General features: G+C 42.3%; 1 protein-coding gene across 2 annotated transcripts in view; it reads right to left on the bottom strand.

Annotated features, from left to right (window-relative positions):
* LOC126424752 (replication protein A 70 kDa DNA-binding subunit-like) overlaps positions 1 to 16,432 on the bottom strand; it is a 415,354-nt gene that overhangs the window by 700 nt on the left and 398,222 nt on the right. Inside the window, exons 14-15 of one of the 2 annotated variants that reach the window (XM_050087475.1) lie at positions 13,123 to 13,369; positions 7,276 to 7,385 (exon numbers count right to left, since the gene is read on the bottom strand). In XM_050087475.1, the coding sequence (XP_049943432.1) occupies positions 7,276 to 7,385; positions 13,123 to 13,369 (357 nt within the window). The remainder of the gene's footprint in view (positions 1 to 7,275; positions 7,386 to 13,122; positions 13,370 to 16,432) is intronic. The other variant, XM_050087476.1, reaches the window with a different exon arrangement.

Here is a 16,432-nt window from a genome sequence, read left to right on the forward strand (position 1 = left end):
AACACCTAATATTCACCTACATATTACAGTCAGTGTGCTGGCATAAGCTGGCGCCACCACTCCACGCAGCAAAGACGCTGCGAGAAGATTGACAGAGGCCAAAAACAGGCTGACAGGAAACGTGCCACATGCCCTCTCAGCTGCCAGTATTTAAATCGCCACTGCGGACTGGAGGGCCAGTCTGTCGCAGTCTGTCTGTCGCAGTCTGTCTGTCACAGTCTGTCTGTCACAGTCTGTCCACCCAGTCAGTTCCAGTCTGTCATCAGTCTTAGTCACAGTTACAGCCTCTAGCTCAGAATCGGGCAGCACATAGCAAACAGAATAGTGTTCGTAGCGGACTTCATACTTCAACAGCAGTGGAGCTAACACGGACTAATACAGAGAGCTTGTACCACAACGACTAGTTCAAGTTAAGTAGATTTCTTATTCTTAGGAATAAAGAACCCAGTTAATATATGTACACAGTTTGTGTTATAGAAAGAGGATACCGACCACTGAACAACATCCTCTCCTCGTTTCCCGTGGTACAGCTCTGAAGAGTCAACGAGATGACATAAAACATGGTGACAAGAGTAACCCAGTGAAGCACTTGTTTACTTCTCTCATGTTTCAGATTGCAGGGGTGATCGTATTCACGTGTTTGCTAATTTTTTGTTGTGTTCTTCCATGTATTCCATGAGGGGAGCTGCAGGACTAATCAAATTTCTCTTTTCAAAAGCTTTGCTTTCTTGTTTTGCTGTAATATATTTGAGTAAACCATGGCTACTTTGCCCCCTCCACTCCGTGCCCCCGCTCCTCAGCTACAGAGGGCCAATGTAATGGATCTAACACAAGATTTTCAGATTCATAACCAACAAACTGCTGCTTTGCTGATGACGGTAGAACAACTTCGGGCTGCACAAGCAGCACCGGCTACACAACAACAACAGCTAACCGACCAACACGCACAAGTGCCAACGACCAGCATACCAATGTTCTGGCACTGAAGAGGAATGGCTCGAATACCTGACACAGTTCCAAGCTCACTGTGCAGTTCGTCGAGTTCGAGGTACTGTGAAGCTACAACACTTCCTTTTGACTGTGGGGTCCCCACTGTTCAGGTTCTTACAAAAACTATTCCCAAATGCATCCCCCAACGAACTCAGTTATGACAAAGTAATCTCTACATTTACTCAGTACTACGAACAACAATTTCAAGTAGCTGCGGCCAGATATCAGTTCTTTCGCTTGCAGAAAAAGCTGGAACAGATGTACTGTCAATGGTACACAGAACTAGGGGGCAAGACTAGGAAGTGTAAATTTAAGTGTAGTTGTGGCAACTTTTACAGTGATTTAATGATTACAATTTCAATAACTTTCAATGTCCCAGATACTAGAGTATGGAAACAAATCTTAAAGTAATCTGATCCATCACTTCCTCAAGTGTTGCAAATCTTAGAACAATATGATTCGGGTGGCAAAGCGGCCGATACATTTGACCAGGACCCGATTTGTCGGGTCGAGTCGCCGCTCGCTCACTACAGCCCGAGCGGCGACGATGACGAACGTGTACACACCTACCTGGACAGCTATGTAGACAGGTAAACGAGCCAGTGAACTTAGTGAAGTCTTGCCCTAGATGTTTTGCTCACCATAAAAGACAGGATTGCCCATCACATAACGAAACGTGTTACACATGTGGAAAAAAAGGCCACAAAAAGCAGTTTTCTTGCAACGGCACAAAAATGCCACTTTTGCCCGCTCCCAGAAAAAACAGGCTTGTGCACATCTGTGAATGCTGTGTTTTCAAAACCTACAACATGTTCTAACAAAACTAAGATTAAGGTTGTGCCGCCTCCTCACCCTAGTGCTGTGCAACGACATTCTAGCAACTGTTTGTCTCATTACAAACTGCTGGCTGTCATCTGAACTTTCAATCAAGACACAGGTACCTCAGTAACTTTGCTTAATTGTGCCACATACAAACAGCTAGGCTCACCGTGCCTTTCTAAATCTAACAACTCATTGCTCACAATGGACAGGAAATTCCAGTGCTTGGACAGTGTAATTTGCCGGACCACTTACAAATCCCACACTAGGACAGTGAATTTCACTGTATCGAAATCGAGAGACGGTGAGAACATTTTCAGTTTAGACGCCTTTGATTTATTTGGCCTCAACATCCACGACAACATACTTTCCGTATCGGCTTGCAATCCAAAACACAGTGTCGCTTGCTTGCTTAAAGAATTTCCTGAACTATTTTCAGAAGCTAATAGATTCGTAGGGCATGTTACATTGAAAGACAATACACAGCCTAAGGTTTTTCGGGCCCACCTATTGCTTTAAGAGCAAAGTAGCCAGTGAATTGAAAGAATTGCAAGATAATGGTGTAATTGCTCCCATTCGAGCTAGTCAATGGGCAAGTCCTCTCATTCTGTTGCCTAAACCTTCTGGTTGCATTTGCACACGTGTTGACTTCAAGTCTATAGTCATCCCGCAGACAGTAGTGGGCACTTATCTGTTACCTCACCCTGAGGAACTCGTGGACAGGCTCGGTGAAAGGTGTTACTTTTCGAAGATAGATTTGTGTGATGCCTTCTTGCAAATTTCATTGGATGAAGGATCACAGAAAATGTTCGTTGTCAGTACACACTTAGGACAGTTCAACTGTTAGCATTTGCTCTTCGGCAATACTTTGGCACCAACCAGTTTTCAACGTTACTTGGAACAGCTGACTGCAAAAGTGCCATTTTCTTCAAACTACTTAGACAATATTGTTGTCTCAGGCCATATGCGAGAGCAACACATTGCCAATTTGTGTACTCTTTTTTTGAGCGCTGTCAGAAGCAGGACTCGAGTGTCGTTATGAAAAGTTTGACTTTTTTCAAATTGAGCTACAGTACTTAGGTCATGTGATAAACAGACAGCGTGTGCACACTCTCCAATCTCATTTGCTTGCAATCTGTGACCTGTCTGTCCCTAGCAATATGTCTCAACTGCAGTCAGTATTAGGTTAGATGACATACTACATTCTGTTCACAACAAATGCCACTTAGATCGTGAATTCGTTGCATTGCTTGCATTGGAAAAATGTGCCTTTACTGTGGACTGAAGAGAGTCACTACAAATTTCAGAAACTCAAAAATTCCTCACTCAATGACAGATGTTCATTGCATTTTGACCCTGCCTAGCCATTAGTTTTGCAAGTCGACAGTTCTTCTTACGGAATCGGTGCTGTGCTTTCACACAGAATTGGTGCACGAGGCAGACCTATTGCTTTCACCTCAAAGTTGTTAACTCAAATAGAAAAAGAGGCTCTTACTATTTTCCATGGTGTGACCAAATTCCATCACTATTTGTATGGTTGAAAGTTCTTTTTAGTGACATATCACAAGCCTTTGTAGTCCTCGTTTCATCTGTCAAGTGCGGTTCCTACACACACGGCCCTGAAAGTGCAATGCTGGATATTGTTGCTTTCGCAGTATCAGTCTGAAATTGTGTACAGACCTATGGCAAAGGAAGGCAATGCAGACATCCTATCTCGCCTCCTGATTGGGCTACATTCTGATTTTGAGGCATCTGCTGCATCTCGTTGCCAAATTGATGCGCAGGACTCTGAACTGCTGGAACCTTTTCCCTCGCACTGCGGAAAAATAGCACAGGCCACAGAAGCAGACCCGATCTCAAGATTTTGTCTTATTATATTCGCACGACTCGGCCTCATTCTTCGAACAGTATTCAGAACTCAGTAGTGCGCCGATACTTTGCATGTTGGCATAGCCTTTCAGTTCAACAGGGTGTGATTCTAGTTCAAAATTACAGTGCGCAAAATCCCGTGTGCTTATTCCCAAAGTACTGCAAAAGGATGTGTCGCGATTGCTCCACCGAGGACACTGAGGAATCGATCACACTAAACAGTTAGTGCTACGGCACTGTACTTGGCAAGGCACGGTTGCCCACACTGAACAGACGACATCACAGTGCTACCCACGTACGGAAAACCAATTCGCTCCACCACAGACATTTGCAGCCCGGCCTAATACTCAATCGCCAAGGCAACGAGAGCATACAGACTTTTCAGGACTATTTTGGAACACTCGTTGGCTCACAGTGGTAGATTCTTTTAGCAAGTTTCCATTTGTGGTGCCTATAGCTCCTACCACATCACGTAGCAACATTCAAGCATCGTCCTCCATATTTTGCACAGAAGATTTGCCAGAAGTACTTGTGTCGGACAATGGACCACTGTTAACTTCACGTGATTTTGAACAGTTTTGTGAACGAAATGGCACGCATCATTTAACAAGTGCTCCATTTCATCCACAGTCTAACGGAGAAGCAGAACTTTTCATATGCACGGCCAATTTTCAGACCACCCACACACGGAAACAGGTGCCGCAACTCTTTCTCGTCTCCTACCGCTGCCACACACGAGAAGGACCGTCACTGGCGGGACTTTTGCACGGTCGCCGCGATTGGACGCTGCTCCACGTGCTACACCCACTGTAGCATCCGGCACTGCCGACGGTCCACAAGTATTGCTTTACACCGCACGATCTTGTTCTTTTTAGGGTTTATGGCAACTGTAGGTGCTGGGAGAGAGGTGTAATCCAGCAATGCATTGTCTCTTCTATGTATTTAATTGCAGGTTCCAATGGTTTGCAGCACCGCTACCAGAACCAAATTTCCATATGTCACTTGCCCCGTGATTCTGTTGCTTTCGTTTCCCCAGATTCACGGCCTCGAGGGCCTGCACAGCTTTCATGGCTGGCCACCGGTACCACAAGGGCATCCCAGGAGGAGCGGACAGACGATGCGTCCCCGCCCCCACTGTCCCCGACCGCTGACCTCGTGGACCTGCACTCGCCACTGTTGTTGCCGTCATTGTCCCAGGACACTCCCTCGGGCCTGGACGTGTGCCCTGGCAGCAGTTTTCCAGACACTGTTCCTGTTGCTTCGCAAGCCAGAGGGCGGCGTATTGTCGGGAGTATGCTATCTTCCACGGTCACAGCTCCCGGCCCATCTCTACACCCAGTGTCCTGCCTCCTTCCCTTTTGTCATTCGCAGCCTCACTACGTGACAATGGTGTGACATTTCAGCAGTGTGTGTGTGTGAGGGGGGGGGGGGGGGGGGGAAGCGGCATAGAGTGTGATGGAATAAGATGGCACCAGCACTCCAGGAAGCAAAGAGGCTGTGAGAAGATCGACGGAGGCCAAAAACAGAGTCGCAGGCAACGCACTGCCGACGCCCTCTCGGCCGCCAGTATTTAGATCGTCACTGCAGACTGGAAGACAAGTCTATCGCAGTCTGTCCAGCCGGTGAGTTCCAGTCTGTCATCAGTCACAGCCCAGTAGCAGTCGCAGTCACAGCCTCTAGCACAGACTCACGCAGTACGTACACTATGTGATAAAAAGTATCCAGACTCTCCCAAAACCATACATTTTTCATATTAGGTGCACTGTGCTGCCACCTACGGCCAGGTACTCCATATCAGCCACCTCAGTAGTCATTAGACATCGTGAGAGAACATAATGCGGCTCTCTGAGGAACTCGTGGACTTTGAATATGGTCAGGTGATTGGGTGTCACTTGTGTCATACATCTATATGCGAGATTTCCACACTCCTAAACATCCCTAGGTCCACTGTTTCTGATATGACGGTGAAGAAGGAATGTGAAGGGACACGTACAGCACAAAAGTGTACAGGCCGACCTCGTCTGTCGACTGACAGAGACCGCCGACAGTTGAAGAGGGTCGTAATGTGTAATAGGCAGACATCTATCCAGACCATCACACAGGAATTACAAACTGTATCGGGATCCACTGCAAGTACTATGACAGTTAGGCGGGAGGTGAGAAAACTTGGATTTCACGGTTGAGCGGCTGCTCGTAAGCCACACATCACACTGGTAAATGTCAAACAATGCCTCGCTCGGTAAAAGGAACATAAACATTGCACGATTGAACAGTGGAAAAATGTTGTGTGGAGTGACGAATCACGGTACACGGTGTGGCGATCCGATGGCAGGGTGTGGGTACGGAGAATGCGTGGTGAACATCATCTGCCAACGTGTGTAGTGCCAACAGTAAAATTCAGAGGCGGTAGTGCTATGGTGTGATCGTGTTTTTCATGGAGAGGGCTTGCACCCCTCATTGTTTTGTGTGGCACTATCACAGCACAGGCCTACATTGATGTTTTAGGCACCTTCTTCATTTCCACTGTTTAAGAGCAATTTGGTGACAGCGATTGCATCTTTCAACACGATCGAGCACCTGTTCAAAATGCACGGCCTGTAGTCAAGTGGTTACATGACAATAACATCCCTGTAATGGACTGGTCTGCACAGAGTCATGACCTGAATCCTATCAACACCTTTGCGATTTTTTGAAACGCTGGCTTCGTGCCAGGCCTCACCGACTGACATCGGTATCTCTCCTCAGTGCAGCACCCCATGAAGAATGGGTTGACATTTCCCAGTGAACCTTCCAGCACCTGAATGAATGTATGCCTGCGAGAGTGGAAGCTGTCATCAAGGCTAAGGTCGGGCCAACACCATACTGAATTCCAGCGCCGGCCGGAGTGGTCATGCGGTTCTAGGCGCTACAGTCTGGAGCCGAGCGACTGCTACAGTCGCAGGTTCGAATCCTGCCTCGGGCATGGATGTGTGTGATGTCCTTAGGTTAGTTAGGTTTAATTAGTTCTAAATTCTAGGCGACTTATGACCTCAGAAGTTAAGTCGCATAGTGCTCAGAGCCATTTGAACCATTTTGAATTCCAGCGTTACCAATGGAGGGCACCACAAACTTGACAGTCATTTTCAGCCTGGTGTCCGGATACTTTTGATTACATTGTGTAGCAAACAAAATAGTGTTATAGCAGACTCTGTATTTCAACAGCAGTGTGGCTAACATGGACTATTACAGAGAGCTTGTACGACAATGACTATCTTAAGTTAAGTAGATTTCTTATTCTTAGGAATAAAGAACACAGTTAATATATGCACACAGTTTATGTTATAGAAAGAGGATACCGACCACTGAACATCATTTCTCCTTGCTCCCCATTGTACAGCTTTACAGAGTCAACAAGACGACATAAAAGTCAGGTTCCAACTTTTTGCCTGGAGCAAATCATAATTGATTGTAAATCTCGGCATTTGAAATCTGATGTTATTCAAATGACTTGCTAATGTGAAAAAATGTCAAGTCACACAGTACCTCCATATAGAAAAACTAACTTTTTTTGAGCGACTCATCTCCACACTTGCCTCTGAATACAGTTTTGTTGCTTACCACCAAAACATTGTACAACTTTAACAGTTTTGTGAGGCGATATTTCAGGAACAGCGCAGTGTAGAAAATGAACTCAGTTTGATGCTGCACCAGATATTGTATCTTTGGAACTGAAATAAGAAGAGACGGATTTACAAAAATTTTGTCTTCTGCTCAAGAGCACTTACTACAGCAGCACAAATTTGAACATTAATACACATACATGAGTTTCTGAAATAACTCAGAATTGCAACTGATGTCTATATCTGGGTCAACAGTGGATTTAACAGGTAAAGGTAACAACTCACCACCTAATCAACACAGTGAATTGTCTGCAGGCATACAAAAATGTGTGAGCACATTTCTGGCTTTCAGGCAAATCTGTCTTTAATGCTTTAAGGTGTGTATGATGGCTGAATCTCAAAGACAACTTGTCCAAAGCTAGCAACATTCTAACTTCATGCCTCAACTTATCGGTGAGTTGCTACATTTGTATCTTTTGATATTCCACTGATGATCTTCCATTACCTTACTTGGGTCAATATTTAGTTGATGGTTGCTAACAACCTTCTCGCATCATAGAAAAGATAAAAACAACAAAAGCTCCCAGCCTCACTATCCAACATTGTAGAGCTTACTGTGTCTTGCTACAACAATGTGTCTCACACATAATCTTTTTGTCACTTGTGAATAAAGAGCAATTTCAAGATCTACAAATGTAGTAAAATGCTAGTTTTTTTTTCTCAGATTGATGCAGCTCTTCATGCTACTCTATCCTGTGCAAGCTTCTTCATCTCCAGGTAACTATTGCACCCTACATCCTTCTGTATCTGCTTAGTGTATTCATCTCTTGATCTCCCTCTGCGATTTTTTTCCTTCACGCTGCCCTCCAATACTAACGTGGTGACCCTTGATGCCTCAGAACGTGTATTTCTGTTAAGCATGCTGAAGTGTCCCCAATGTTGTGTGAGATGGTTTAGAATAGAGTTTCAGTCAACATTAATTATTAATTCTGCCCTCCTTCCTTTTTGCTTAAATGACCAAAGTAACTATGTAACTGAAATGTTTTTTCAATCTAGAGCAGTGGTTCCCAATCTGGGGGTAATTAGCTCCTCACGGGAAAAATCGAATTTTCTGAGGGATAACAACTAAAGGGATCAACCAAGTTTCAGTCAGGAAACTAAATTGTTTTTGAAAGAGATTTATTATTATCACTATTAAATATGTTATCAAAAATTACACTTATTTTTCAAATACTAACATTCACACTGGGAGCAGTTTGGTGACGGTTGCAGCTTGTGAAACGAATGTTGAACGTCATCTTCCTCACATAGTTCACTCACTACACACACACTTTTTACTTTGTAAAATGCATCTATGGCAGTAAAATTCAGACAAATACATTGTACAGTCTCAAATATCTCACAAAAATGCCTTCTCCAAACGTAGATAGCTCCTACAATGGACCACAAATTGCTGTGTTACTCACTTCATAACAGATGCATGAACAAATTGACAGAAGAACACAACAGTAACTACATAACAGATACTGCATCACTGTAAGATGTACATAGTATGCAGTGAGAATTGCTGAAGCATTGTATAAAAAATGGTTGTCAGAAATAAGCAGTGTCAATTGTCTCATTGACTCAGTGGTTCATCGTTTAGTTAACCACCTACAAGTACTAAACATTACAAGGGCTACTTTTTTTTCAACTTCTGAGCAGTCACTAAATTCAAACCGCAGTGAGAAAACAGAGAAGTTTTGGGCACATGTGTTGCACACACTGTTTTTAGCATGGCTGTCCATTGCATGACGCCACACTTTTCAATTCTGAATGCACAATGAACACTTAAAGATGCCTGGAAAATAGCACCTTTCACCAAGTGTGAACTGCCTGCTGAGAGGTTCTGCCTGATTTCATGCAGCGCACGTAATGGAATTTTTTGTGTCTCCTTCTTCACAGTAATTGTAGGCCACTCACTGCATGTGTAACAAAGATGAAATTGCAGCATTTTCAATGGGTCACCACCATACATCTATGACTTGTCTCCCTCTGATTTTCATTCCTTTCCTCATATGAACTGCTGGCTATGAAGACAGCATTTTGGGACAGACAATGAGCTGCAGACCAGGGTAGGGAATGGCGGGAATGACAGGGGGCTGCCATTTATGATGAGGATGTTGGAAATTTGGCACCACACTACAACAAATGTCTAAGTCGGAGGGGTGACTATATAAAGAAGTAGCTGGAAGGCGTAGTTAAATGTTGCAGAGAAAACATTTTCGATTTTTGCTGCCATTTCCATTTTGCAAATGATCAGAGGTTAGGGGAGAAAAAAGCCATCCTATTTAGCCTTCATCATTTTAAAATTAAGGTTTTAAAGAAAGTTATTTTTGATTACATAGTTTAGTTACACGGTAATGTTGAAGATGGTGTAAGAAGGTGCTGTGGGGTAGTAATTAACATTTGATTGCACTCAGGGGTAATGGTCTCAGAAAGATCGGGAACCACTGATCCCTACCTAATGATCCATACCATTTCTCCAGAAACGCTCATATATTGACTCTTGTTTATAACCAGTGGTCACTTCATAATAATTTGTACTAATACATGCATTAGGTTTGATGAGTGACTGATCTCCAGAATCTTAATGACAGTTCATCTTTCCCTTTTGTTCTTTTTGACATAATGCAACTGTCGTGGTACTAATTGCACTATGGCATGTGGCACATCTCTGAGCTGGGACAAGAGCGTATGGAATAAACTAACTGAAACAGCAGGTACCATGAAGCACGATAAAGCAGCCATTGCCATCCTGCCTTGCAGAAATGCTGCATCCATCTGCACCAGATTTCAGGCACAAATGAGATAAAACTCCTGAACAGTATACCAGTCTAAACTCACAATACAAACTAAAAGAAATATTTTTATGGTGGCGATCATCATGTTTCGATACTATGAACATTGTGCAACAAATCACTTTCACAAAGTGATATAGTGCACCACAATGTTCTGTTATGGTCGTACTTGCTCAGTTGCAGTACCCTCACTATTGTGGGTTTAGCATCAACTGTCCCTGCAATGGCCATTTGCCCATGGGCACATGGCTGCCCACTCACAGGCATCAGACATGGAACACCTTTCCCTAAAGAGCCTGACTGCAATACTTTCTTATTAGAAGAATGACTCTCAAGGAACAGCCAGAGTGTGGTTAGAGATAAGATTCAGACACAAGAGAGAAGGGTGATGGTTAACAAATCAATTACATTAAAAAACATTAATCACAGAAAGTTCTGGAACTGCAGCAGACAGTGCATGAAACCACCTACTTTGGCAGAACTAACTGCTGGTAACCTATTCAAGGTTAAGAACCATGGACATTGCCATCGGTGGGGAGGGTTGTGTGTCTCAGATAGCTGCACCGTAAGTGCAACGACAATGGAGGGGTATCTGTTGAGAGGCCAGACTGACATGTGGTTCCTGAAGAGGAGCAGCAGCCTTTTCAGTAGTTGCAGGGGCAACAGTCTGGATGATTGACTGATTTGGCCTTCTAATATCAAGCAAAACGGCCTTGCTGTGCTAGTACTGTAAACGGCTGAAACCAATGGGTAACTACAGCCGTAATTTTTTCTGCGGGCATGCAGCTTTATTGTATGGTTAAATGATGATGGCATCCTCTTGAGTAAAATATCCTACAGGTAAAATAGTCACCCATTCAGATCTCTGGATGGGGACCACTCAGGAGGACGTCGTTATCAGGAGAAAGAAAACTGGCATTCTATGGATCGGAGAGTGGAATGTCAGATCCCTTAAGTGGGTAGCTAGGTTAAAAAATTTAAAAAGGAAATGGATAGGTTGAAGTTAGATATAGTGGGAATTAGTGAAGTTTGGTGCAGGAGGAACAAGACTTCTGGTTATAAACACAAAATCAAATAGGGGTAATGCAGGAGTTGGTTTAATAATGAATAAAAAAATAGAAACGCGGGTAAGCTACTACAAACAGCATAGTGAATGTATTGTTGTAGCCAATATAGACAGGAAGCCCATGCCTACCACATGCCAACTAGCTCCGCAGATGATGAAGAAACTGAAGAAATGTATGATGTGATAAAAGAAATTATTCAGATACTTAAGGAAGACGAAAATTTAATAGTCATGGGTGGCTGGAATTCAATAATAAGAAAAGGAAGACAAAGAAAATAGCAGGTAAATATGAACTGGGAGTAAGGAATGAAAGAGGAAGCCACCTGGAAGAATTCTGCACAGAGCATAATCTAATCATAGCTAACACTTGGTTTAAGAATCATGAAAGAAGGTTGTATATGCAAAAGAGGCCTGGAGACACTGGAAGGTTTCAGGTAGATTACATAATGGTAAGACAGTGATTTAGGAACCAGGATTTAAACTGTAAGACATTTCCAGGGGCAGGTGTGGATTCTGATCACAATTTATTGGTTATGAACTGTAGATTAAAACTCAAGAAGCTGCAAAAAAGTAGTAATTTAAGAAGATGGGACCTGGATAAACTGAAAGAACTAGAGGTCATAGAGAGTTTCAGAGAGAGCATTAGGAATGATTGACAGGAACAGGGGAATGAAATACAGTAGACGAATGGATAGCTTTGAGAGATGAAATAGTGAAGGCAGCAGAGGATCAAGTAAGTACAAAGGTGAGGGTTAGTAGAAATCCTTGGGTAACAGAAGAGAAAACACAAAAATGCAGTAAACAATTCTTCCGCTGGGATAAGGGATAATCTGAAGGTACTGAGATAGTGCTGCACCTCACAATCCACCAATCTACAGAGGGAGGGTCTGAGGAACATCAAATATTGACGTCACTCTAGCAAACACGGTTGCTGCATGCCATGTGAAAGGCTGGAGGGTTGCGAGTGGTATGACATCGAGTGACCACAAACATCATACGCTATACCATCAATGGAGGGGAAACCTAAGATGCCACACAAAACATGCACGTAAGTCCTAAATATAAGATCAAGGACGCTAACTGTGAAGAAGAAAGAAGAGTGTTTCAGTGTCCAGGAGGTCCATCGCTGGGTGATTTCGAGTATAGGTACCGCACAAAGCTCTGTAACATTACATATTTCAATTTTTTGTAGAAACCCCAGTATAGTATTAACTTCATACATCATATTTCTTAAATTTTACATGACTGTGTTTGTATGTTGTCTATTTCTGATGAAGCCTTGTTGGCTGAAAGCTCATTTTCTGACAGTCTTTTTGTTGTGCCTGACTGCTCCTCTGTGGCTCAGCACCTCTGTTCTGTGGTGAGTAGCAACTATCCTTTTCATAATGTTGGAACATGTGTACAAAAAGGATAAAAAATTTGAAGATCAGATGATAAAGCTCATGAAATTAAAAAAAATCCCATACTTTTTGATCACACCTCATATAAATTTTCTCAATGTCAACTAGTAGCAGTTGAAATATTCCCCCACAGCTTCGCCCTTCAGTTCTCAAAGTAGGTGATGAAATTCCCACAGTGTACTTAGGTTCCTAGTGAGACACTGACCCACTGCTTCCTTTGCTTTTGAAAGAATCATGACATGCACTTCTCTCAGACATTCGACCCGTGTCCACCATCTCGAGAAGCAGTTCACTCGATTGCAGCCGACAGTATGTCGGATGTTACTCACCTGCAGTGGACAAACACCGGCAATCGTCAGTAGGTGGGTGACCGATAACTTTAACAAATAGTCCCAGTATATCTATATATTCATCATAAAGGCTAACCATATAATCTACATTTCTCCTCGTACACCCCCACCCCCCCTCTAAAAACAACATCCTGACAAATAACTGGAGATCTATACTCTTTCTGTGAGAAGAAACAAATAATTACTCACAGCCTGCCGCTTCCAGCTGCTCGGTCGAAATGTCGACGTGCTCCTGGCCGTGATCCACTCTGCGATACCAGCGACGCGGCGTATGTGCCTCCAGTATGTCAGGGTTCACTTTAACACCGCTCGACATCAGATCCGATGCTGAGCGCCCACCACCGAAGTCCAATTGTTTGGCACCCTTCACTGCCAGCACAGTACCGGTCTTCTCCGAGAACTGTTCGGCCTGCTCACCCCACAGTGTCAGCTTCATCTGTGTGGAAAAGTGCAACCTGTTATACTCTAATTAAAATTGCTTTGCGATTGGCATTTCAGCAATTCTAGTGTTGCAGGGACCAGTCACCAGCCAATATCAGTTCTCTCTCCACTGTCACGTGCTCACTGTGTTGCCTGTTTTATAGGAACGTGCAGAACCTTGACGAGCACAGCTGACTGTACACCTGCGACACTGCCCCCAGCCATTGCAATCCGTCACTTTCAAAGTATAGCTACAGGAGTAATTAATGTAATCGAGTAGCTCTGCAGATCGTGGTGTGAACTTTACTAACAAGTTTTTCCCCAATCTGAGTAATAAACCAATCTTACAGGCTGGTCCCTTTTATTTTCTATAATTCCAGAATTTGAAAGTGAGTGCCCAAACATCAATTTTCTACAGCAGTATCACACACTTCACGATAAAATTCTGGGTAGGATGTGGCGGAGGGTGGGGGAGGGGGTCACGGGAGGAAGACTAAAAATTTCGGAGTGTTGTGGCGTGTGAAGTACAACACTTAAAACATTTAGAGCTATTTTCTAAGAGAAGTGCCCGTGAGTGAGAGAGAGTGCAGCATTTAATCGTGGGATTGTACGACTGAATCTTGTGAGAGGTACGTTTTTCACTTTTATTTGAATTTCATACTTATCTTCGTATTGAAATAATTATCAACAAATATTCAATCTTAATTTGCTCATGAGGAAGACATCTAATCTTGTGAAAATGCAAATATTCATCACACATTAAAATTTGGCACAAAAATATAAAATGTCAAATAAAAAATAAAATATTTTATTTCCAAGAGATTACACTGTACATACAAATATAATATTAAACAACACAACTGCATATGCTGCAATGTAACAGAGCAGCATCCACTTTTTGTGGTATATGACACACCTAATATATATGGTTGGTGCATAAGTTCATAGTGTTTTTCTGTAAGTTTAATGGACTAAACAAATACACATAACAGAGATCTCAGTCACCAATAATATATTCTCTTTCACTATTCACAACAACCTGCCAACATCGGGATAACTTCTTGATCTTGTGAATGTACAAATCACACGATTTTGAAGCGAAGAACTGTCAAGCCACGTTTTGATTGAATTTTCATCCAGAAAGAAAATTCTTTGAAGGTTCTTCGACAGAGAGTAGAAATGGTTAAAATGTGAGGATGCTAAAGGTCAGTGGGTAAGGAATGGCATCCCAACCCAACTCCCGTGTAACATTTTCTTGTCAGTTTAGCAGAATGAAGGAGGTTGTTATTGTGAAGTAGCATCATTTCATCAAGTCTTCCATGCCGTCGTATCTTGGGCTGCATCTGCAAGATGTCTCAGTTGTTGACAATAAATGTCAGCATTGATGGTTACAGCACTAATGGTCACACCTCAGGGAAGCAATTCGTAGCACACCACACTGCTGCTATTCTACCAGATGCATAACATTATCTTTTGTGGATGCGCACAGGTCCTTGTACAGAGGACTGCTGCTTTGTCTGTACTTAACCGTGCCTTTCTTTTTGTATTTTAGCATAAAAACACCATTTCTCATCGACAGTAATTATACGGGATAGGACTGGGGTGGTGGCTTTCACGACCGAGTTAATGATGAGGAAGCAGATATGTACATAGGGCCACCCACTGATTTTTATGATTTTTGCTTAAGAGTGTACAATACCCATACACCCAAATTTTAAACCTCCCCACTGCTTGCAAATGTAACACAATGGTGGAATAATCATAGTTTATTAAATTTTCCAGTTCTCAAGCATACTGACACGGATCATTGTGGATTAATGTGTTTACACGATCTTCATCAAACCCCGAAGGACTCCTTGAACGTGAAGAGTCACTGATGTGTCAAACTAATGCTCCTCAAAAACAGAAAACCATTTTCTTACTTTACTTTGTCCAATGGCACTATTTCCATACATGTTACAAATGTTTCTGACTTCCTCCACTGCTGTCACCCCCTTACAGAACTCAAACAGAAGAATATGTCAGAAATGTTCCGATTTTCCTCTTGGCACTTCTAGTGTCCATAGCTCCACTTGCTACCTCCAAATGACAATATGTAAACTCAAATAGCAACAGTGAACTACAATTGATAAATAAACCCACAGTAACTGGAGTATCAATATGCAAAACAAAAACAATATGAACTTAAGCACCAACCTAATATAATACAATACAATACATTACAATTCAATTACATACATTTATTTATGGTCATATCTTTTATTTTCAAGTTCAACTAATTGTTGTTCAATAACACTTAAAGAATTGTTACATTAAATTACAACAATTACAGGTAACTGATAGATCAATTTAATTCAAACCAAAAGTATCATATCGTAATACTGCCTGTCAAAAATACTCATTATGTAATATATGGAACTGAAAGCATTTGTATTTATTGAAACGAATCCTAAGAACTATGTTTATGTTTTTTGTTACTCTTGCATAATTCTATAAATGTTGTTCATCAGTGTAAAATAGGTAAAATATTATTTATAATAATGCCACAGGTTGTTGACATTGTTATAGTGTTACACAAGGGCATGCTGAAAAGTAATGCCTCCAATTTTTTAATGTTAAAACTCTTAAAACTTGTTAAATAAAATGAACTTTATTAACATTCTGCACCTTTATTCTTCACATTTACAACACATTTATAACTCAACTCAGTCATTGTAGTGACGAACACACTGTTCCCAACAAGAGACCAATTTACTGATACAGTCACTGCAGAATGTTTGACTTTGTTGATTAAGCCATAACCTCACATCTGCTTGTAACACTTCGTCACTATCGAAGTGAAGTCGTCATAGGTGTTCTTTAAGTTTTGTAAAATGATAAAAATTGTACGGGGCCATGTTGGAACTGTAGAGAGGATAACTGATGACGGTAAACACCAGGTGTCGGATTGTTGCAGACGTCAAAGCACTTGTGTGTGATCTGGCGTTGTCGTGCTGCATGTGACTGGGGTCAATTAGAAACTAGACTACAACGTGCTGTTTCTCGTGCACCGCCATGCAACATGCTAAAATTCGGAGTC

Source organism: Schistocerca serialis, chromosome 10 (assembly GCF_023864345.2).
Source record: "Schistocerca serialis cubense isolate TAMUIC-IGC-003099 chromosome 10, iqSchSeri2.2, whole genome shotgun sequence".
NCBI classification, from domain to species: domain Eukaryota; kingdom Metazoa; phylum Arthropoda; class Insecta; order Orthoptera; family Acrididae; genus Schistocerca; species Schistocerca serialis.